Genomic DNA, 22,656 nt, shown 5'->3' on the forward strand with positions numbered 1-22,656 from the left:
TTAGTGTATGTGAGCATTCAAGGTTTTATTTTGAAAAAAACACCCCCCCTCCATTTGTGAAATGGCATTTACTTACATGCTGACCATGAAAAGACAGATGGATTGGCAATGTTTTCAAAGTGAAGGCACCAGTGAATGACTTGAAAACATTTAAAAACCTTAAAATATTGTAATTATGTTACAAAGTAAAAACATATATTCCGCCCCCACAACTGCCAGGCAATACATGTACAATACACAGATGCTGTGTACTCCTGGTCCATTGATGTCACATGCAAATCAGTGTGGCATATTTATGAAGATGAATAATGTTTACAAAGGCTTGTAAAAGCTACAGATAGTAATATTAAAGCCAAACGTCTCTCCTGGAAGTGCAATGCTAAGTTGCATCACAACAGGAGCACAAGCCGATAAAGTCCAGGCAAATCCTATGTAAAACAAAAGCACGTGATATTTGAATGTGCCGAAAGCCTTTGCATCTGCTTGTAAATCAGATGCTTGTTGGTCAAACTATTCAAAGTAAAATATAAGAAGCACGCAAACCAACAACGCAGAAACACCCTCGTGCCACTGAAGTATCTAAATAAATACATTTACAGTGATATCATACCTGTTCCCGACAAATGAAAATGTATGTGTTCCCGCTGGTCGACACAAACTAAAGTACCAATGTGCTACTCTCAGTCCTGTTAATTTTTTTCATAGTTTAATGAAAAGAGTATTGCATGGGTTTCAAACTGTTGTTATTTCTTTGGTCTCTTAAAGATCTTGGGAAAGTTGCGCTTCTTGTTGCTAGAGATAGAGCCTTCCGTGTCTTCTCCCGTGGAGCCACTGTCCTCATCCACCAGGTTCTTCCTGATTTGAGGGTTTCGACTGCCGGGCCTTCCTAAAGTTGGTGAAGAACCGTCCTGCTCAGAGGTGTAGGTGAGAGAATGTGTGGAGTCGACTGAGTTAAGGCTAGACGGCTGAGAGTTGATCTCTCCGAGACTGACGCACTTCTCCATCCCAATGGTCCTTTTCTGCAGCAGCGGGCTGTCTTTGGACGAAGCCCCATTGGACCTGGAAAGCTTTTGTTGTAAAGCTGAGGTGTTCCCGTACTGAGATGTAGAGAGAGAGGAATCTGATTCGGACCGGTTCAGATCCCTGGATGGGGGCAGAGGGAAGGAGATGTATGTTTTATTTATCCATACCTGCATTCTGATTTTGCATTGTGTCTATAATGATGAAGGTTAATAAAGGGTCACAGTTGCAAACACCTCCCAATTTTACTTCTCCAAATCACTTAGTCTTAATTCATGAAAAGATACATTTTATCATTAATCACAACAGGCAATGTTTACTCTTAACACACACACATGCCCAGTGAGGTACCCTATGCTTCCGGTACCCTGTAAAGGGTGTGATGCACTGAACCCTGTTGGTGGCAGACAAGACATCACCTCCATTGACTTGAAGCAGGAGGAACGATACTGAAGTGCAGCGAAATGAGAGCCAGAGGAGGAACAACTGGAGTTGGAAGAGAAGGACTGCAGAGCAGGGAGAGGGGAGGACATGATGGAGGGATGAGACAGAGAGGAAGAGAGCGAAGACACAGGGAGAAACTCCAGCTGGCCGATAGAGTGGCTACGAGCTTGCCGTGCGTAAGGGCGGCTGGGGGCCTGCAGGGGCCAGGCGTCCGTTTCGCTGGCGTCTACCAACCTCTGTGAGCTCAGGTTGAGCATGGGGTCTCCATGTCGAGGCCGGAGGGACATCAGGCTTGGAGCTGAGGAAAAACAACACGTTTTATGGAGGTAGTTATTTAAAACGTGCAGACTGTGAAATATTGTAGTACACATTCTTACTTGTGCTCAACAATAAGGATCACTCTATAGCCCAGGGTTTCGGGCCTGTTGACCATACTGCTGCTTTTACATTCCAATCATAGTACATTACATTAAGTCATTTAGCAGACGCTTTTATCCAAAGCGACTTACAAAGAGTGAACATGTTTTTTGGTTCCTTGCAAGCGATATTCGAGCTATTTTAAAGAAAGAAATCTTATATAACAAACATGAAATGTTACATTTTTGTTGTGGGGCCAAAGCAAATCGATTTTAAACCCTGGACCAGCAGAAGATATCCTTATGGTTGAGCCCAGTAAACATCACTTAAAGGAACAGTTCACCCAAAAATGGCATTTCTGTCTTTATTTACTCACCCTCAAGCTGTTCCAAATCTGTATACATTTCTTTGTTCTGATGAACACAGTGAAAGATATTTGGAAGAATGCTTGTAACCAAACAGTTCTCGGTCATCATTAACTACTTTGGTATGTAAAAATGTGTTATAAATGTCTTTGTTCTGTTGTAACACAAAAGAAGATATTTTGAAGAATGTACAAGCAGTTCTGGGGCACTTTTGACAACCATTGTAATTTTTCCTAAAACCATAAAATGGTGGCCAAGAACTGTTTGGTCACAAGCATTCTTCCAAATAGCTTTCTTTGTGTTTATCAGAAAAAAGAAATGTATACAGATTTGGAACAACTAGAGGGCGAGTAAATGTTCACACGCATTTTCGTGTGTACTGTTCCTTTAAGCATTAATAAAGGTACTTCTGAGAGAGTCGTGTGTAATGTAAAATAATTCTGGTTAATGAAGGAAACAGGCAAGACACAATGCAGGCTGCTGATAAACAGGAAGAGGAAACAGAGCCGAGGTGTTATACAGGAAGTGAACATCAATGTGTGAAAGCATCTATATAAGACTCCACTGTAAAGACGATGTCCACAGTGGCTATGAAAGAATATGCAAACAGACATGCGATTTCCAGCCTACAGGAAAAGTTGTTAGTATGTAAACATTTACGTAAGGGATAATATGTTGCATCAACCCTAAACAGTTTAATAAACTGCATCACATCATCCTTATTGCTAACTGTGAAATAAGATGAAAATCTTTTTTGTGAAGTTGACATCTGTGAGAAAAAAAACGTTTTTCTGTCAGTTTACAGTTTACAACTCATTACTCAAATATATTTGTCCGCAGTCATTCAAATCCAATAAAAATCAAGAGAGACAAATTATATCAAAATGTTACATATGCTTTTGTTACATTTCACTAAAATATAACAATATAGTATGCACAAACTGTGCCTGACCATAGGTGGTCTTTTTTTATCACTTTGGCGTTATAGATTTGGGTTATCAATACAGATATGGAATATCTAAATTATTATCTGGTGTCAATCCATATCTTTAAATTTGGTGACCTCGTCTACAGTATCCACATCTGCACTTTAAAATGACAGCAGAACATCTAGAACAACATAAATGGCCAGTAAGAGTGACACAGAAGGTATTTTTGTGTTAGCATTGGCTGTGCAAATAAAGGGGGTGGTGCCAACCAGAATGTTTCCACAGGGTTTGGCTCTCGGAGGCCACAGGCCAAAGGTCGCTCACTCGCCGGTCCATCTGCCAGGCGGCATCTGTGGACATTAGCCAATGATGTCACAGAATAAAGAGGGAAGGCTTAGTACCCATGTGTCAGGGTTAGAAAAGTAGCCACACCTACTTATTATAATCTAATTGTAATATTGATTAAGAAGACTGAGAAGCTCAAAGACATGACAGTTAAACAAACGGTTCAACACGCGAGTGCTAAATAAACTCACATTGCAGAGTTCCTGTGGAAAGTATATCTTCGTCCATATCATCCAGGTCATCTGATAACAGTATGTTTTGAGGTGTAGCGGGGCGGATGCCCATAAACGCCGGGTCCAGGTTAAGAGCAGAAGCGAGAAAGGACATTCCAGGATTGTTCACGATAATAAAACCTGTCAACTGCTCAATTTGTTGCCAGCGATAGAGTTTTTCCCTGAGTGCAGCGGTCACCTCACCCAGAGCTTGTCTGTGAAAATGAAACAGATTTACTGTCAAATTGGGCATTTAAGGTCAGAATAAGTTAACTAGACTAAACATAAATGTGTGGAAAAGGCGTTTATGATTTTTTTTTTAATGAAGGTCTCACTTGGCTGACAGGATTTTGTGATCGACATCGTCCAACGATGAGCTGTGAGCCACGTGAAACGTTCCAAAAAGCGTTGCTCTCTTCTTCTTGATCTTTTCCGCCTGTTCGACGCAAAATTAACACAAAGCGTCTGAGAACTAAATGACCGTCAAGCTAATATTAGGCAACATTCGGTGGAGTCTATGAATACAAGTATGTGCACATCTTACCCCTTCTTTAGCCACGATAAGCTGTCTTTCAGCATTCTGTTTCTTGATGTTGTAGTACTGAATTTCCACTTCATGAGTGAGCTGCAGCCACTTCTGAAGATCTTCAGGTGGATTCCAGCCCCTCCTGGACTCCAGCTCCTTCTCTGCATTCTTCAGAGCCATGCGCACCTAAAACACATACACGTTCAGTGGTTTGGGGAGCTTATTGGCTATTATCCCGTTTATATGGTAATAGACAACTGTAACGTGAATCTATGGGACACTGAGGTTTTTGAATATGTAGGAGCATGTGCTTCAGAAGAAGTGTGCTTTTCATTTTCATTTTACAAATGATCACAAAATAGGTGATTTACACAACATAATCATTATAAGGTAAGATTAAAGGTCAAATGTGACATTTCTTGTCAAATCGATTGACACAAATGCAATATAATATGCCTCCAGATGTGTATTTTAAAGACCTTAAGCAATGAAGCGTTATGTTTTTATGATCTTAGAATGAGCTATTTCTATCTAAATACACCACAAATGATTCAATACTGTGTTGTCAAAGTTGACAAGCACTTTTTAATACTTTTTGTTGGTAAGAAATTGGCAAAACCCAGTGACAAACATAAAGGGTGACTTATAATAGTGATTTTTTCTGAATTTCAGAAGGCAGCTGCAGCGCGTACAATAAATATTGAACACGTCACCATTTTTCTCAGTAAATACATTTATCACTGTGCGGTTGACATGAAATTCTCACCAGATGTCATTAACATCCCATATAATTCACACATACAAAGAAAAAGAAAAACAAGATCCCAAATTTAGGTTTCCTTGCTGTTGGTCTATCGATGTTGTGTCGAACCGACAGATGGGGTTTGATCTTGTACTTTTTAAAAGGTATGACGGTATGACGCGACCGTCTGCATCTCTTCTGATTATTCTTTTAACTCCTCTGTCAGAAATCTTGCGAGGAGCATATGGTCGTGGTCAGTTTATGGTGAAATTACTTTCTTTACACTTCCGGATTATGGCCCCAACAGTGCTCACTGGAACATTCAGAAGTTTAGAAATCCTACTTTAACCAATGCCATCAGTACATTACGCAAAAATAAGGTTATGAAGGTCTTAGGAGAGCTTTGCTTTTACCTATTCTGAGATGACACCTTGATTTCAGCTGGTGTCTTGGCTTTACGTGCCTTTTTAAACCTCCAGTTCTTCATGTGTTCAATACTTTTTCCCTGTCTTATTGCATTTTATTATACAGAACTTAATTTCTGAACGTATCTGTTTTGTTTTCTTTGTATGTATTGACTATTTGGATTGTTACCGACATCTGGTGAAAGTTTCATTTCAAAAACACCCTGAGAAAAATATTTACAGAAGAAAAATGGTGGCGTGTTGAAAACTTATTTTACCCACTGTATTTATTTTTGACATACAGTATGTTTTTCGCACAAATAAAAAGTCTTAAATCAAGATACATTAACATTTGTAAAAGGACTTTATGCCAAGTAAAAATATCGGCCAAAGTGCTAAGAAAATGAAAGGTTTGACCTTTTCATTAAATGTTTAATTCAAGATTGTTTAGTCCATTGGAAGTTTTTATTGTTTGTTAATTTATCGTGATTCGATATTTCGACTTAAAAACTGTCAGACTAAAACTATTCAGCAAGACCTATACCAAAACATATACAAAATTATCGTTTAAAAAAAACCAAAATGACTCTTTCACCTAGAGTACCTCATGTGTTACTGTACCTGTTCCAGCTCTTCCTCAGCATATTCCTGTCTGCTCAGTTCGTTCATGGTGCCCTTGCGCAGTTCTCGCAGTCTCTGCGCTTCTTGTTTGGCCGTGTCTATCTCGTCTCGTAGCTTCTGCTCCAGGTGGACCTTCTCCACCTCCACCGTGTGGTGGTTCTGCTGAGCGATCTGCAGCCTGAATGCAAAGACACCATCAATGATATATCAGATCTTCTACTGCACAATAATGTATGTTAGTAGCACTCAAGACTTCACGTGATTCCCTTATTCACCACCAGGAAGCGCAATAGAGAATGTTTAGAAACGATTGGGGAACTGGATCTGCAATAGTCCACCACACCTCTTCCTCCTCTTGACAAGACAGCTGAACAAGATGTGGCCTGTTCGATGTGGCAATTCTGTAGTACAGTTTCGGTAAAGACTTGCAGGGAAATGTATCCCAACAGCTTTATATAGGGAATATGGAATAGCTGTGTCAGTGTTAATTGTCAACTATGCATGTGTTGACAAGAGCTTTTACGTTTTAGTTTTGAATCAAATTGTGATATTTGATCTTATCAGGATCTTCCTTTGGCAGGCAGTTCATGGATGTTTCTTTATCAGTCAAAGAGCAGCCTTCTAGCATGCTGACGTAGTTGAAACAGGAAGTGAGGTATAAATCAAACTGTCGATATGACAGCAGCCAAGGCTAAACGTTACACTCATGAAAGGGAGGGGGAGCAGAAGAGAAATAGAAAAAAAAGGGGAAACGCAGAGCGAGAAAAAAAGAGATACTGAACCGACGATTGCATCACGCAGGAAAGACAGACAGGGATCAAAGTAGAAACAAGGTGTCCGTTCCAAATGGGATTTAGTGTGAAGGACAGACAGACAGACAGACATCCAGATCCAAGTGCCGCCCTGCAACACCGGCCATTCTTACACAGTGACATAATCACATTACACTACACAAAACATTCCTCCGCTACAGCTCTTCCCTGAACACACCAATATAGATTCTGCGTCTTTGTCCGTATACGGTCATTGCTTTAAATTAATGCACCGAACAGAGCTGTCTGAATCATGGGATTCTCTAAAGCCTCTCTGTTCTCTTTCACTGGTTATGACGGCACCTTAAGGAAGCGTGCAGCGTGATAGCACGGTTGTCTAAAACACTCAGCACATCCTTTTGCCATTTAAGGAGTTTTGAGGGATACTTCCGTCACCCTGCCAGTGAGTCTTTTAACCTGAACGGACCAAGATGGAACGAAATTAAAACACTTACCAATGAGAAACAATCATCAGTCTGTCTTTATGTAAGAATTTAAGGCAAAAATTGGACATTGATGCAGTTCACGCTCGGTTCAATTGAATCTGGATTAAGTGAGCTAATACCGAGCTGATGCTAATAACATTTACAGTAAAATACATTTAAAGATACTCAAATAATATAAAGATGTAATCACTGAGTTCTTTTCAACCTGACTTCCATGTACTGCATGTGTGGCACACTGTGCATCATTCATATTCATGCCTCAGTGTGTATACACGAATGGGTAAAGTGTTTACAAAAAAACACATTTATTATGAAAGATTAGCAGCCAAATGGTCTTCAGAACATGCAACTTGTCACACTGTTGCAAAAGCATATCCATAACTCCTAAACGTTACACGTTACTACGACACCGACGCAGAATCATTTACAAGCTCGGCCTATTACTCTCTATTTACAAACTCCACCAACAGGAATTAGTAGTAATCTGTTTTTAAATAATACTTTGAAAATGTTTCACGAGAAATTTGACTTCCAACCAGTTTGCCCTCGAAATGCTATTTACTATAATTGAATTTAGGGTTTCAATAGCCTATTTAACCGGAGAGATTTATGCAAAAACAACTAGTGAGTGTGTAAGTTTACTCTTTACTTCTGCTGGAGGTCTAGGAGACTCTGCTCAGCTCTCTGCAGTCCCTCCAGGTCCTTCATCATCTTGCTCACGTGGTCTCTAGAGTTTCTGCCCTGGATGTAAGCAAACCAGCAGCCCCCAATTCCAATCACGATGGACACCACCACCATCAAGTCCTTTAAATGTCTGTGTCTGTTCACTGGTGAAAAGAGGAAAAGAGTAAGACACAGGCGAGCATGCCTTACGCAAAGAAAATGTATTTTCCTATATATCATATGTGTGAAATTTGTAATCATTTAATATGTATTTGAAAATATATATAATAACACATTGCTAATACACTACAATATTAGATTACAGTAAACAATACATAAGGAATTTCATATTTTGAAAAATATAAGCGCTTGGTTCCAATATTCAATATAGTTTCGAAAGGGCAACACAGGGCTTTTAAATATTACATGACTTGATTCTGGTCACAGATCAATGTGTGATTTAAAAAGCAGTATTCACACATACCCTTACATGAAGTTACAGATTGTGAATTTCATGTAAATTCCCATGGAAAGATCCATTGGAATTGATGTGGAACATGTCACATTTGAACCCATTAGTATACATGTGATCACATAGGGTGTAAGGAATATGCAAGCTGAGATTTTGTACTAGTCTTCTATTCACACCGCTGACTTTCAATAGAAGTAGTTCTCAGAGTTTCAGCCATATATAACTAAATCTTTGAATGAAAGCAGGAGAACTAAAAATGTTATCAGATAAGGTTTCCCGTGTTTAATTAGAAAAAAACAAAGGGAGGCTGGACTCAAACCCATACCCTGTCAATTATAAACCCAAACCATGAGAAATTGCATTTCCTCCGGGATTACATTCCAGCCGATTCGCAACTGAATCTTGCGTTCTGGGGGTCCCCTCTGTTCCTTTTCGTCTCGGCCCACTGGGCATCAGCATACCGGTAAAAATGCCTGGTATGCCTGATTACCAATATAGCTCTCAACCCAAAAAAGCACTAACCACTACACCACTGGACCTACTAGTTGGGGACTGCTTGAACTTCAAATTTTGCAGGGAGAACGATATCTGATAGCTGTGATTTTGCTGTAAGATACCGTTCCCCTTGTGTTCCATGAGATCTAATGGGACATGTTTGGACTCGAAGGCCATAAAGGCTAAATTTTGCCTTGTGTAGCAGGTAATAAAACATCTGTTAATATAGAAATATATGAAGATTTCCGACGCAAAATCCTCTTATGTTGTTTGAAGTTTTCTTCTGAAATTTGCGTTTTTACCAAGCTCCTATGTTAAGGTTCAGTGATTTCTCTTTTATGAATATGTTCTCTTTGCCAAAGTGAAAAATAAACATTGAGCCTGATAAAATAATTATTTTAAGCACTTTTGCATCTGGTTTTTGCATCTGAACTCTTCATATATGTACCCTTGGCATTTATGAATTAATGTACAGAACATTGTCATGTAAAATACATACATTGTCATATAAGCATTTCACATATTTCAAAAAGATGTGATGAGAATTATGACCATTCATCTAAAGACACATTCCATTGCCGAACCCATCTGACCCTGGCATTGCAAGAGCAAAACAATGTTTTCTTCCCACTGCTTTTGCCTTTGATCTCTTAACTTCCATTTCCAATGACGTTTATCAGATCAATAAAACGTTTAAAGTATTTGACTGACAGATTTTCGCCCAAAAATAGGACTAAAAATGTGAGCAATAAAGTTGCATGAGGTTTGAACTCAGCTCTCTGTGAAATACCAAAACACACTAAAGAGTTGAGAGAGAACGATTCATTTTATGGTAAATGGACAAGAGCCAAGGATTTTTGGCAGGAGCAATGCATCAAATGACAGTCTGCTTAAGCTGATAGTCTTCCTGTCTCTATGATGCCAAATTAATATATGTAGGTACCACTACACCGTGACAAAAAAAAACACAGACACATGGATTATTTGTAGATGGCAGTAATACAAACAAGCAGTAAACCCCACAGAAACATACAAAAGACATGAGGAAATACTACAACGTAAGATAGCGAAACTTGAAAAATGCATTTGTGATATAGTTTAATACACTTTACGCCCGAACACAATAGCAAAATCAAAACTGTTTATCTGAAAAGACATACAAAAATTGTCTTAATAAACGTATTCAATATTATTGTAATCATTTTCAGAATTAGATAGCTAGTGACAGAAAAATTATTGTTCATAGTTTTATTCTGTGGCCTCTGTAACCCCTCGATAATCATTTGAGAAGCACCATTCTATCACACATCTGCCTGAAATCTTTTGCGATGAGGTCTGATTTAAACGCACGGCAAGGTGTTCCCTGCAACTTTGGTGGCAGCAGTTGAGTAACAAAAGGATTTAGAAGAATGGATTAGCAAGAGCTATTTCCATCTGCAACTGCGCCGCTCACATCCTGCGCAGGAAAACGGCAGGTGACAGCATGTGAAGTGCTGCCAAAATATCTGCGAGCGGATGGCGTCGAATCCCTCAACCTTGATGCTCACCCATCTGAACCAGACACTGATTTGAGGTCAGGAAAAATCCATTGGGGCTTTACTGGGTAAGGGACACTATTCATCTATTTTTTTTTCCGTCTGATGAAAGCACAGTGGTTAGGTAACACCTGACACTTAAGTTTCAGGGCTCAACCAATCAGATGCTGGAACTGGAAAATTAACAGATGTTGCTTTAAGCAATGAGACGCGAAGGAAATCTCAGATCATGTAACAAACTCCAAAAAGGGAACTCAAATAATTGTATTTATACCAGTATCATCCACTTAACAACACCCTAGCAACTACCCAGAAACACCCTAGCAACTGCAAAGCGCTAATCCACATTCAGTCTCCTCTAGCAACTACAGCGTTGTCTGGCATTGTGCCAAAGTCACATTTTCTTCAAAGTTTATTTGTTACATAAAAGAGTTTAGTAAGAATAAATATATTTCAAAGTTTTGAATATTTTGCCACACAGTTCTGCAACCCCAGGTTTACACAGCTTCAGAATACATAAAGAATTATCATACTGTCACTCACATAGTGTCTGCTGATTCATACCTTGAATAAACATAAACATGCTTTTTATTCACACTAGAGATGTCCCGATCACACTTTGTGTGCTCCCGATCCGAATCATTTTATTTTGAGTATCTGCCGAGTCCCGATCCTATACACGCTCCAGGTACTGTATATTAAGGTTATTAAAATATTAGCCTACTATTTAACAGTTCAGCATACTAAAAATGATAACCTAACCTATTATAGCAAACATAATGACAGAATTAGTCTCTTCAACTATTTCCAAAAGCAGGATTAGATGAAATACTAAATTGTCCGTCTTTATCAATGAAGTATAGTTTAAATGACTTTATGGCAGCTGGACAGGAGTTTGTCCTCATGACAAAATAACGGAGCTTCATATGACTCTGCTTCAAAACTAAAACACTCAACACAATACTGCAAGTTCAGTCTGTGTTTCTCGCATATATATATATATATTTGAACTTTCACTTTGAAATAAAGGGAATATAGCTGTCGTGTTAGCTCGAGACATCCCTAATTCACAGCAGTAGCTCAATTTTTCCCCAAACGACAAATCACAAGCTTTTAAAAGTACAGACCACTCAAAAAGAATTGTGTACTGAATTTACTTATTTCCTGATACTGCAAGTGGACTATTATACAGCTCCTGTAACTATATGCCTCATCCAGTTCAAATGATGTTATTTACCCTGTACTTTTTTATCTTATCTGTACTCTGTAGTCAATCCCTACTTTCCTAAAAGATCTCACTATGATTCGAAGCTCAAAATCTTTTATAATGTTTTTTGTACCGTTTGTTTGACATGCAGACATTATGTTTCCCAAAATTAAGTTTCGAGATTTGATGCTGATTGGTCAATATTAGTAATGTGCAGGAAGCATGGAATGGCAGACGATGTTTGGGTACTCACCTGGTGGCCAAAACAGGACCGCGTCCAGAGCTTTTAGTTGCAGCTTCTGTGCATGACTTCGATCTGGTATCTTCAGCAAGCCGAGAAACAGGGTGACATTTTTTACTGCCAGTCTGTGAATGGAGATGAACAATTAGACATTTGAGTCCAACAGTTGAGATACTGGGGTGTATAATACAAATGAAATCATTACAGCAGGGCTGTTCATTAATGCTGCTAAATAGACACTCATGCAAATAAGACACTACAGTATTTGTAAACATGAATACCTGGGCAGAGCTCTGCCACTCATGCCGTTTTTCTTGAAGGACTCTGCATATTGTGGCAACTCTACACATCCGATGAGCCACTCCTCTGCTTCCTCTTCTGTCCATTTATACACTACAAACACAACACAACACACATTTTGTACATGAGTTTAAGACTTAAAGGGGCGGTTTTCCAGACAGGGAAAAGGGTAGGCCAGGTTTAGGCTGTAGTTAGATTTGAATATTTACATAGTGTTTACAAATAAAACTTGGATTGAGACAAAACAATAGCACTGCTATATTTTGAAGGGATAGTTCACCCAAAAATTTCTGTCATCATTTACTCATATTTGTATTCACGAGTCGCCCTTTGCAGATAATAACAATAGAGCAAGGGTAGAAAATGGTATGCGTCATAGACATGGCTCCGAGCTCGCCCTGATAGGCCCGAACCCAGAGCGCACCCCCGTGTTCTGGAAGAAGCAGGCTCAAGGAGATGAGCCAGGGTGGTGGAGGGATGCTGCAATCAGTAGCAAGAACGCAGGTAAGACAGCTTGTCTATTTATAGGAGAGCTCGCTTGAGCTGATAGTTGCACTCTATACTGCTCACTTGCACACCAGAAATATTATAGTGAATGCTCATTTGCACTAATGGACTACTTTCATAACTGCATTAACTCATCTACTGCACTGTAACTTCAATAACTGCACTAACTTATCTACTGCACTGTAACTATTAACTGCATCTACTCTTCTATTGCACTATAACTTCAATAACTGCATTAACTCATCTACTGCACTGTAACCTTATTAACTGCATTTACTCAGCTTCTGCACTGCACCTTTACTAACTGCATAAACTCGTATACTGCACTGTAACTTCAATAGCTGCATAACTTATTCACTGCACTGTAACTTCAACAACTGCATTAACTCATCTACTGCACTGCAACCTTATTAACTGCATATTCTCATCTTCTGCACTGCACCTTTACTAACTGCATAAACTCGTATACTGCACTGTAACTTCAATAGCTGCATAACTTATTCACTGCACTGTAACTTCAACAACTGCATTAACTCATCTACTGCACTGCAACCTTATTAACTGCATATTCTCATCTTCTGCACTGCACCTTTACTAACTGCATAAACTCGTATACTGCACTGTAACTTCAATAGCTGCATAACTCATTCACTGCACTGTAACTTCAACAACTGCATTAACTCATCTACTGCACTGCAACCTTATTAACTGCATATTCTCATCTTCTGCACTGCACCTTTACTAACTGCATTAACTCGTATACTGCACCGTAACTTTAATAACAGCCTTAACTCATATACTGCACTGTAACTTCAATTGCTGCATAACTCATTCACTGCACTGTAACTTTAATTGCGAATGTCTATAATTGATCACACTTAAGCCACTTGCACTACTGTTTATTTTCTGTTCATAGCCACCTGTGCATTATGTTCATAGTATACAGCCATCTGTATATATTGTTCATAGTACAAACCTAGTGTCATATTTTCATAAAACATACCTACTGTATAGTATTTTCCTAATATTGTATTCTGTATTTATTCACTGTATATCCTGCACTTGCTAATTGAACTTCTGGTTAGACCTAAACTCCATTTTGTTACACTGTACTTGTATATGTGTAATTACAATAAAGTTTAATCTAATGTAATCTAATCTAGATGCTGTGATTGCGGATCAGCCGAGATCCTCCCGAACTTTGTTAATAAAACATCATTAAATGAAAGGTATTGGAAGAATATTAGTAATTTTCATTTTTCCGGGACATCACTGACTACCATTGTAGGAAGAATTAAATGGTAGTCAAAGGTGCCGAGCAATCTTTGTTTTCCTAAATTCTTCAAAAGACCTCATTATGTGTTCAACAGAACAAAATGTACTAATGTAAAATTCTTCCAAATATATATAAGTGTTCATTGGAGAAAGATTTAAACAGGTTTGAAACAACCTGAGGGTGAGTAAATGATGACAGATCTTTCATTTTTAGATGACCTTTCCCTTTGAGAAATGCCTGTGCATGTTAATTTCAGTTTAGACAGCTCGAACATTTATTTTTGTTCTTAAGCCCTATACGGAAAACCCCATTAAATTGTGTGGAGAAACTACAAATAACTTCATCCCAACGCAAGAAATAAAACGTTGAAATGAGGAAATCATTTAAAAATGTGAAAATATTATACGAAGATTGCAAATTTTTGTTCTCCTTTTTTCTGCTTTTCCAGTCTTTTGTCTCTTTTATCATGTTTATTCTGATAAACAATATCTTACTAAAATTACTAATAAGATGGATATAGTTCCTTATTTATGTACTTTCCATATGTGTTTTGTATTTCTGTTTTATATTTGCTATCAGTTACAATGCCTTTCACACTGAAAAGATTCTTACTGTTGTCATTGATAACTTTGTTCATAAGAAAAGCACAGTAAAGTATTGGTCAAAAAACAAGAAAGAAAGAAAGAAAGAAAGAAAGAAAGAAAGAAAGAATTTCACCAGGTCACACATTCTTGACAATGTTAAACTAACGCTTATGAGTTTTTTTTGTTTATTGGGACTATTTCATTTAATTTTCTGTTAGGTGATGCAAATGCCTCAGAAATTACTCACTTAAACCTGAGACGGCAATACCGTGTAAATGCAAAACTGTCAGTTTAAAAGTATGCTTTTTATGCCGTTTAATTACATACACATGATGACAATTTACCCATTCAGTTCAACAAACATAATTCTATCAAGTCACCTCTAACTGTCATTCTACCAAGTGTGTAAATGGTGGAACAAACTGATTTCTCTCTACTGCTCCTGATGCTAACTTGCATACTTTAAAACTATTCAATTGTCTTAGTCTTCCTGAAAAGATTCTGAGATCATGACATGTATTTTTTGAGCTTCTGAAAGAATCGTGACGCTGAGTTTATATACATTATAAGGATCCTTGCAAACCTTCAGAGGCCTTCCAGGAGTTCCACATGTCCTCCACTGTGATCAGCAAATCTGCTCTGTGAAAGCTCTTGTGTTTTCCTCTGGTGTCGTGGTACTTCAGGTCCTCCCTCAGAAACTGTTAAGAGGAAACAAAGGCTTGAATAAATCTCAACATGGCGCAGTGGTTTCTAACCACCAAACGGGTTGCATATCAACTCTAATGGGGTCATAGACATGCTATCCAAAACAATAGCCTACAATGCAACCTTGGGCATACTTAGAACCCCAAATTAAACAGGCTTATCAACTTTTATATATAAGGACAAAAGGCTTCTCATATCCTTTGTAGGCATCCAATCAAACGCAAAAGTTTTTTTGCCACACATTCATATGCCGCATGGATGTGAACCAAATGATATGACCTCATTCTCCAAAACCATGACCAAAACTATATAGGGAACAAGAAATTCCGGTATTGTGTGTGGATTGCTACTTGAGATGCAAGGTAAAATCAGGAACCTGACAAACAGAGCAGTTAAAAATACTGGTCATGTCTCGGTTTAGTGGCTCTTCACAAACCAGTGCATAGTGCCTCACTTAGGCTGCGTTAATATGTGTCATTAACATGCGATCGCTGTGATCCGAACAAGCCGATCGGATCTCCAGACAATCAGGACACAGGGCGTTTACACTTGTCAACATCAAGTGGCTTCCACATCTGAATCTCCAGTTTCCTGCCCATTATTTAAAAAAGCCTGCAGTTTAAAAAAAAGGATGGAGAGATTTCACTGAACACGTGTAACGTGGATGAGCATGTTAGAGATAATGATACGCTGGATAGTATCCGCCGCAGCTATGTTGAAATCGATGCAGCGGGGGGAAGTAAACCACGGTCCGAATCAGATACAGGCTACAATTGTTTGGACTACCAAGCTGGTGTTTTTAAAACGATTACTGATCTTATATGTGAGAGTATAAGCAGAGGATGTGTGTCAAATTAAACAAGCTTTTGTACATGACCACTTCAGCCGTACCATCACATATTCATACTGCGGTGGGTTTTACTCGCACACACACGCACGCACGCACACACACACACACACACACAGACAGACAGACAGACAGACTCTAACGGTATTTTTAAACACATCATTCTTGTCCAAGTGGTCAAGTAAAAGGTCTTGTGGGATTTGACATACTGTACATCCTCTGTAGGTTGCAAATAATGATAGACTGTAAAAATGTATCCAAGATCATTTCGTGGGAAAATAAATGACAAGCAACTTTGAGAGCAAGTCCGCTGTATTTGTAATCTGCTCCGCAGTCCGACAGGCTTCGGACAGACGAGTGCGAGTAATGATAGCGGGCGAGGTTCTCTGTGAAGTTGTACCGGTAAATGTAGATAAACTGGCTGGAGTGCGTTTACATTACACTGAGATCCAGTCACAATGCGTTCTCGACTACCTCTGGATCAGGACACCCTGATAGGATAACATTCCGTTGTTAACACTTGTCTTTTAAATGTGTATGTGGAAAGCATCCAGATACAGGTCGCATGTTAATGACAAAAGTAAACGCAGCCTTAGACTCATCTAGAAATTATGATTCATGCATATGTATCATACAAAATCCAGCACCGTGAAAATCTAGTACATCTTTACAATTGAGGAATTTATATTTTGTGGAGGCGTCGCATGCTGGTCTGGACTTGATCATTCGTGATTCTGGAATGAAAGAGTTTGTAAAGCATTGAACAAACTTTCATGCAACAGCCAAAGTGAACAGAAACAAAAAACAATACTAATAAAGAGCTAGAATATCTATCTTAAGATATCCATATCTACCTGTCTGTCTGTCTACCTAGATATCTATATCTATATATCTATCTACACATCATAATTGTGAATAAATCAACAACTTCATCTCTATGTTTTCATTTAACCACACCCACACAGTGGTTTAGGAGACACATAGCAGCAGAGTTAAAAACACAAATGGGTTGGATAGAAAACCTGAATGCATTCAGACTTGTGTGACCAAACTCTGTGTTGATATGAGACATACAACTTTGTTTCAGGTTGTTGAGACTCAAAGGTCTATCTGTGGATTCATCAGTTCCAATCCATTAATGAATATTGACCCTGGTTAGATCTACAGGACTCTCTATGGCTTTGGCCAGGCAGTGTTCGGTCAGCAGTAATGTTATTACTCAGAGCGCTCAGCTGTCGTATTCTCATGTAAAGGACAAATCCAGTCTACTTCTAATAGCAACACTTTTAGTGTGCATAACAATTATATCTGGCAAACCAGAAAAGTTTCAACATTTAAAGGGGTAGTTCACCCCAAAATTGGAAAATTCACTCATAATATCCATCAATTTAAAGGGACAGTTCAGACAAAAATAAAAATGCTGTTTTCATTGACTCACCTCGAGTTTGTATAATGAACACAGAGAAAGATATTTGGAAGAATGCTTATAACAAACAGTTATTGGAGCAGACTGACTCCAATAGTAGGACAAATTACTCTATTCATTTTTTTGTTGAACAAACATTTAAGAATGTAGGAAAGCAAACAGTTCTGAGGCACTTTTGACTACTATTGTACTTTTTCCTACTATGGTAGTCAATGGGGTCCCAGAACTGTTTGGTTACAAGCATTAACCACTAAGGCACTACGTTTGCACTAACCTATTGAAGTCTTTTAAAGGGTACATTCTTTCATGAATTACTCACAATCTAGTTGTTCCAAACCTGTATACATTTCTTTGGATGATCTTTCATTGAGTTCAACCAAACAAAGAAATGTATACAGTTTTGGAACAACTAGATTGTGAGTAATTCATGAAAGAATTTAAATTATTGGGTGAACTATCCCTTTAAACGACTTTAGTGGGTTATATCCATAGAGAAATGATTGGGGTTTTGTAAGAAGAATATGCATATATCAAACTTTTTGTAATGTTTTTACTTGCATTTACAAGAGAGTTGAGTTCTGACAAAAGCATGAGTCTGAAATACTAATTTATTCTGGCTTCCTTTTAAATCCTCTTGGCCTTATTTGCAAGTTTCCTTAGAAGGAAGATTAAATACGGCACCATGCACTGTGCTGCCGTGTCAGTCTTTTAACATCACAGACCACAAAACCACTCATGACTGCAGGTCTCACCCCATCTGTTTCTGTCACATCCACGCTGCCGTCTGCATCGTCGTCCATGTCTTTGTGAATGCTGCGGATGGCCTCGAAACTCAGCAGGGCGTTTTCATCCTGACAAAGCAGCTCATCAATAGTACACAATTCTGAGGGGAGAAAACATAATGAGAAACAAGACACTTCAACAAGACACCACATAAAGTCAAACCTAATGTTCCTGAAAGGAACCCATCTGTATTTGGATTACAAATATACTTATGCTGTGACAGCAATGATGGCATTGCGATTTTACAGCAAAAACATTGACCATATTTGATCATGAGGTTCAGAAATCATAATTGGGTGAGATGCATTTGCATTAGTGTTGATGCACAGGTGACTCTGTACTGAACCAAGTGTTCAGCACTTCCTATACTACACAGTGTCTTTGTAGAGCAAAATTGGTTTAATGTAAGGATGGAAAGCTTGTACAGTCTGTAACATAGTACATGAGAGCCATAGAGTGACTTTTAAAACTATTTATAGATGGAGACACAGCACAGCTGCTGAGGTTCTGTGGATATTGTTGTTATAAGGCAGCAGGTGGAGGGGATGGATGTCCTGAAGGTAACCTTTGTCTCACAGAGGTAAAAACATGATTTACGCTACAAAATTTAGACATAAATGAATTTGATTATTTTAAATGATCTTGCCCCCCAGGTTCCATACCTGTATAACTTGTATTGTGACAAACACAAAGGAGGATATTTGGAAGAATGTTAGCAACAGACAGTTCTGGTCAGGGCTGTACAGTGTGACATATATGTCACACATGCTATGAGAAAAAACATATTCTATGCTAAGAATAAATCTAATAGTTTAGCACGCGTGCGATACAGGTTGGCAGGTGCGTTTTAGACCAAGCTGCTTGTGTGAAGTGAGTTTGTCTTTGTGCTTGTTCGAGTGGGAGGTTGCCCGCCACAATAAAAGTCTGCTTACATTGAACCAGATGATAAAACAATTGTTCAAAATATTAAATTTTGTGTTCAATATATTTCCTACATTTTTTACTATTCCCAATAGTCTTCCAAATATCTTTCTTTGTGTTATTCAACTGGACAAAGACATTTATACAGATAACTGTTCCTTTAAGAGGAAATGGGGTAGTTCATGATGTTCCATGACTCAAATCTGAAGTCATACATTGACAAGCCAATGGAAACCACGTGCTTTATGTTTCAGGACAAAAACTGACACCCAAGTAGTGTGTGATCTCTGTACATTCAATGTGTTAAAATCTTCACTTTGGTTTCCAATTTACTGAGAAAACATTATGACTCAAGAAAGTTGTTTACATATTTAAAGGATCTAAAATTCAAATCATTTATTGAATTGCGTTTATATGTCTTTACCTGTCCAAATTTGATGTGTATTTATTTTCTCTACTATGGCAGTAAATGAGGGATGAGATCGGTTTGGCTACTGACATTCTTCAAAATATCTTACTTAGTGTTTAGCAGAACAAAGAAATACAGGTTTTGAACAACCTGAGAGTGACATTTTAATGTCTACTTTTAAATGTCTACATCTAAAACAGTTCCCATATACTGCATACACTTTATTCAAGCCAGAATGTGTTCCCTTAACATGCTGCAAGTTACTGTAAACATTTGATAAATTCCCACAGAGAGAATAAGAGCTATTTCAAGAGTTGATGTCTTCACATAATTCAAATTATAAATCAATTTCCGCTATTTCTTATCCTTTCTTTCTAACCGAAGAGTGTTTTGGTTGACAAAGAGACTGAAGGAGACAGCGAGACACGGATCAGCTGGATCACGGCTGACTGATCAGCGGGACACGATATCGCTTATTGCTCCCCGAACTCTGTGTAAGTCGCTTTGGATAAAAGCGTCTGCTAACTGACTAAATGTTCAATGTAAATGTGGATCAAGTGAGGAGATGAAAAATACACAGAGGAATACTTGCTGGTCTGACTGTCCTTTAGAAAGATATGAGAGGACTGAGTTTATGGAGCCTTAAGATTTGAACAGATGTTTAAAAAGACTATGGTCCGCTGAATGATGTCACAGCAAGGTCAAGATTAGATTTTCAACATGACGACCAATGAGGACTTTAGAAATCATTAGTACCACTGTATTCAGAGTATATATATATATATATACCTTAGAAAATATAATACTGATAAACTTCTACATAACTATTTGTCACAAATATTATTCTAATCAAACAGTGGTTATATCATTACTATATCATTAGATGGGTCACAGTTTGAGAAATAGCTCTGCTGAGGCATGAACTGTGTAAACTTCAAAACCTATGACAAACAAAAGAAAGAAGTTTTTCATGAACTTGGGTTGCACAAACGGCTAAACCTGTGAGATCCAACACATGCAGCTCTACATAAAGTGATACTTAGTCAGCATTTCTGATTCCAATTGCAATTCATACAAAATAAATAGGGATGTACCGATATGTATATTTTGGACGATATCGATGAATTGGAAGCCGACACAGGCAGATATACAGTTTCTAAATATTAATACAACATTTACTGAGACTGAAACAAATGGCAAAAAGTGGACAGCTGCTTAAAGTGCATAAAACTCGAACATCATCTTTTTTTGCAATTCTGCTTCGACATAAAACATTTTGTGTGTTAATATATTGAAATAAAACACTTCACTGTGAGTTAGAGAGTAAAGTGTACGCTATGAACTTGTTAAATTAAGTGCATAGGCATGTGAGTTCCTTAGTCAATAGTAGCACAGGTCTGTTATCAAAAATAGCAACAGCAGTGCTGGCTTCGCAGGAATCTATATTTGCAAGTCTTTATGGTGAACCAATCATATTTTCACATCACAATAACAAGTCACATAGGACAGCTGGCACGATCAATAACGCTGTATGCACTAGACTTATAAAAGCTTCATCGCTGTGGAACAAAACCCTGATCTCTGCTTATGGTGTGCATTAGCCAGTGCTGAAAATATGAACATATTCATTACATCAAGTCACTGAGGTGATATATCCTGAGACAGTAACACAGTGGATCAGAACTTTCTCTAAATGCACACAAAAAAATCCCCATGAAAATATCTATATAAGATAAGAGAAAGCTGTTTCGAATAAACCCCAGATGAAGGGCCTGCGAAAATGGATGAAGGACCTTTGAACCCTTAGAACTTTACTCTCTCGATAAGATCAAATATTTATCCAAATTATTTACTTGATGTTTACTACTAAGTAGAACAACATAAGCAGTAACAGAAAATCTCTGTAACTCCAGTTTGTGTCATCTCATGTGAACCCTCGAGAAGTAGTTAAAATGATGTTTTCATGAAGCAAAAGGATGTTCTGGGTTTCTTCATCCATTCCTGCTTTGGTCGGCAAATGGGGGTGGGTGTGTATTAAAAGCCCACTTTCCTTACATATAAGATGTTGAACAGAGATTTTTGAGGCAAATTGCCACCAAAGAGCATCGCTCCACATACTTAAAGTTGCTTACTTTTTACTAATCCAATAAAGAGGCCACACTGTACTGCTATCGAGTTTGGAGTGGATTTTAACTTCCAGCTGGTGAAGCTGCATGACAGGTCAAAGAAAAGCTTCTTAAGTGGAAACATTAGTGCCAAATACGAACAGCGATGTGATGTATGCAGACCCAAAAACTGTCCATCTTGCAAGGCTGACACCGTCCGGAAGTCTTGACACATGACCTCTGAGGGGCATTTTTATCTGTGTTCAACTTTCGCTTGTATAGGCACGACCACGTCCGCAAACCTTTCATAAGCTAAAGAAAGATTTCAGTTCAAACTATCCATCCTTATACTGAACTCACATAGTCAACCTCCTCCTAAGGCATAGCAATCTCCCAAAAATGCATGGGAACAAATGTCACCCGGCCAGGATCTCAATGACCAGTTGACTGCACAGGAACAGTTCTGGTGTTCGTTCTCTTCTTTTTGTCAGTTTTTACACAAAACCATCTCTCAACAAACACTGTCTCATATGGAGACATAAAATACACGGACACAAAACATGCATACTTAATGATTTCTCACCAGACAATCCATTGGCCGGCTGTAGGTGGTCTGTCAGGCCGGGATCTGCTGCTGAACTCCTCCGTATGGAGCAAAAACATGCAATGAACATGCAATGTCTGGCAAATCTCAATGTATCCATGCTGAACTTAAAACAGAGAGAAAATGTTTAAAACAAAAGCCACTGATAAAACCGACAGGTTTGATAAAGTCCGTGCAATAGCATGTTTCGTTAGTTTAATAGTTTTATAATTTTACGAAATCTGGTCATTTTAATAGACATATGATACGTCTTTTCTCGTAATATATATAAACGGCGCAAATGCGGCTTTTGCTACAGCAGCATTTAAATATTTTGCCGCTTCATGTCAGTCGGTGAAATTACTGACAGAAAA

General features: G+C 38.3%; 1 protein-coding gene across 3 annotated transcripts in view; it reads right to left on the reverse strand.

Moving 5' to 3' along the window:
- stim1b (stromal interaction molecule 1b) overlaps positions 1–22,656 on the reverse strand; it is a 23,704-nt gene continuing 1,048 nt past the window's right edge. The window contains exons 2-14 of one of the 3 annotated variants that reach the window (XM_079486506.1): positions 22,283–22,409; positions 18,234–18,364; positions 15,087–15,201; positions 12,118–12,229; positions 11,849–11,961; positions 7,873–8,050; positions 5,966–6,143; positions 4,217–4,384; positions 4,008–4,108; positions 3,652–3,887; positions 3,385–3,465; positions 1,699–1,762; positions 1–1,143 (exon numbers count right to left, since the gene is read on the reverse strand). In XM_079486506.1, coding sequence (XP_079342632.1) covers positions 744–1,143; positions 1,699–1,762; positions 3,385–3,465; positions 3,652–3,887; positions 4,008–4,108; positions 4,217–4,384; positions 5,966–6,143; positions 7,873–8,050; positions 11,849–11,961; positions 12,118–12,229; positions 15,087–15,201; positions 18,234–18,364; positions 22,283–22,403 — 1,998 coding nt within the window. In that variant the 5' untranslated portion in view covers positions 22,404–22,409 and the 3' untranslated portion in view covers positions 1–743. The remainder of the gene's footprint in view (positions 1,144–1,698; positions 1,763–3,384; positions 3,466–3,651; positions 3,888–4,007; positions 4,109–4,216; positions 4,385–5,965; positions 6,144–7,872; positions 8,051–11,848; positions 11,962–12,117; positions 12,230–15,086; positions 15,202–18,233; positions 18,365–22,282; positions 22,410–22,656) is intronic. The other 2 variants (XM_079486507.1, XM_079486508.1) reach the window with 2 other exon arrangements.

The sequence above is a fragment of the Barbatula barbatula genome, assembly GCF_947034865.1.
Source record: "Barbatula barbatula genome assembly, chromosome: 22".
Lineage (NCBI taxonomy): Eukaryota > Metazoa > Chordata > Actinopteri > Cypriniformes > Nemacheilidae > Barbatula > Barbatula barbatula.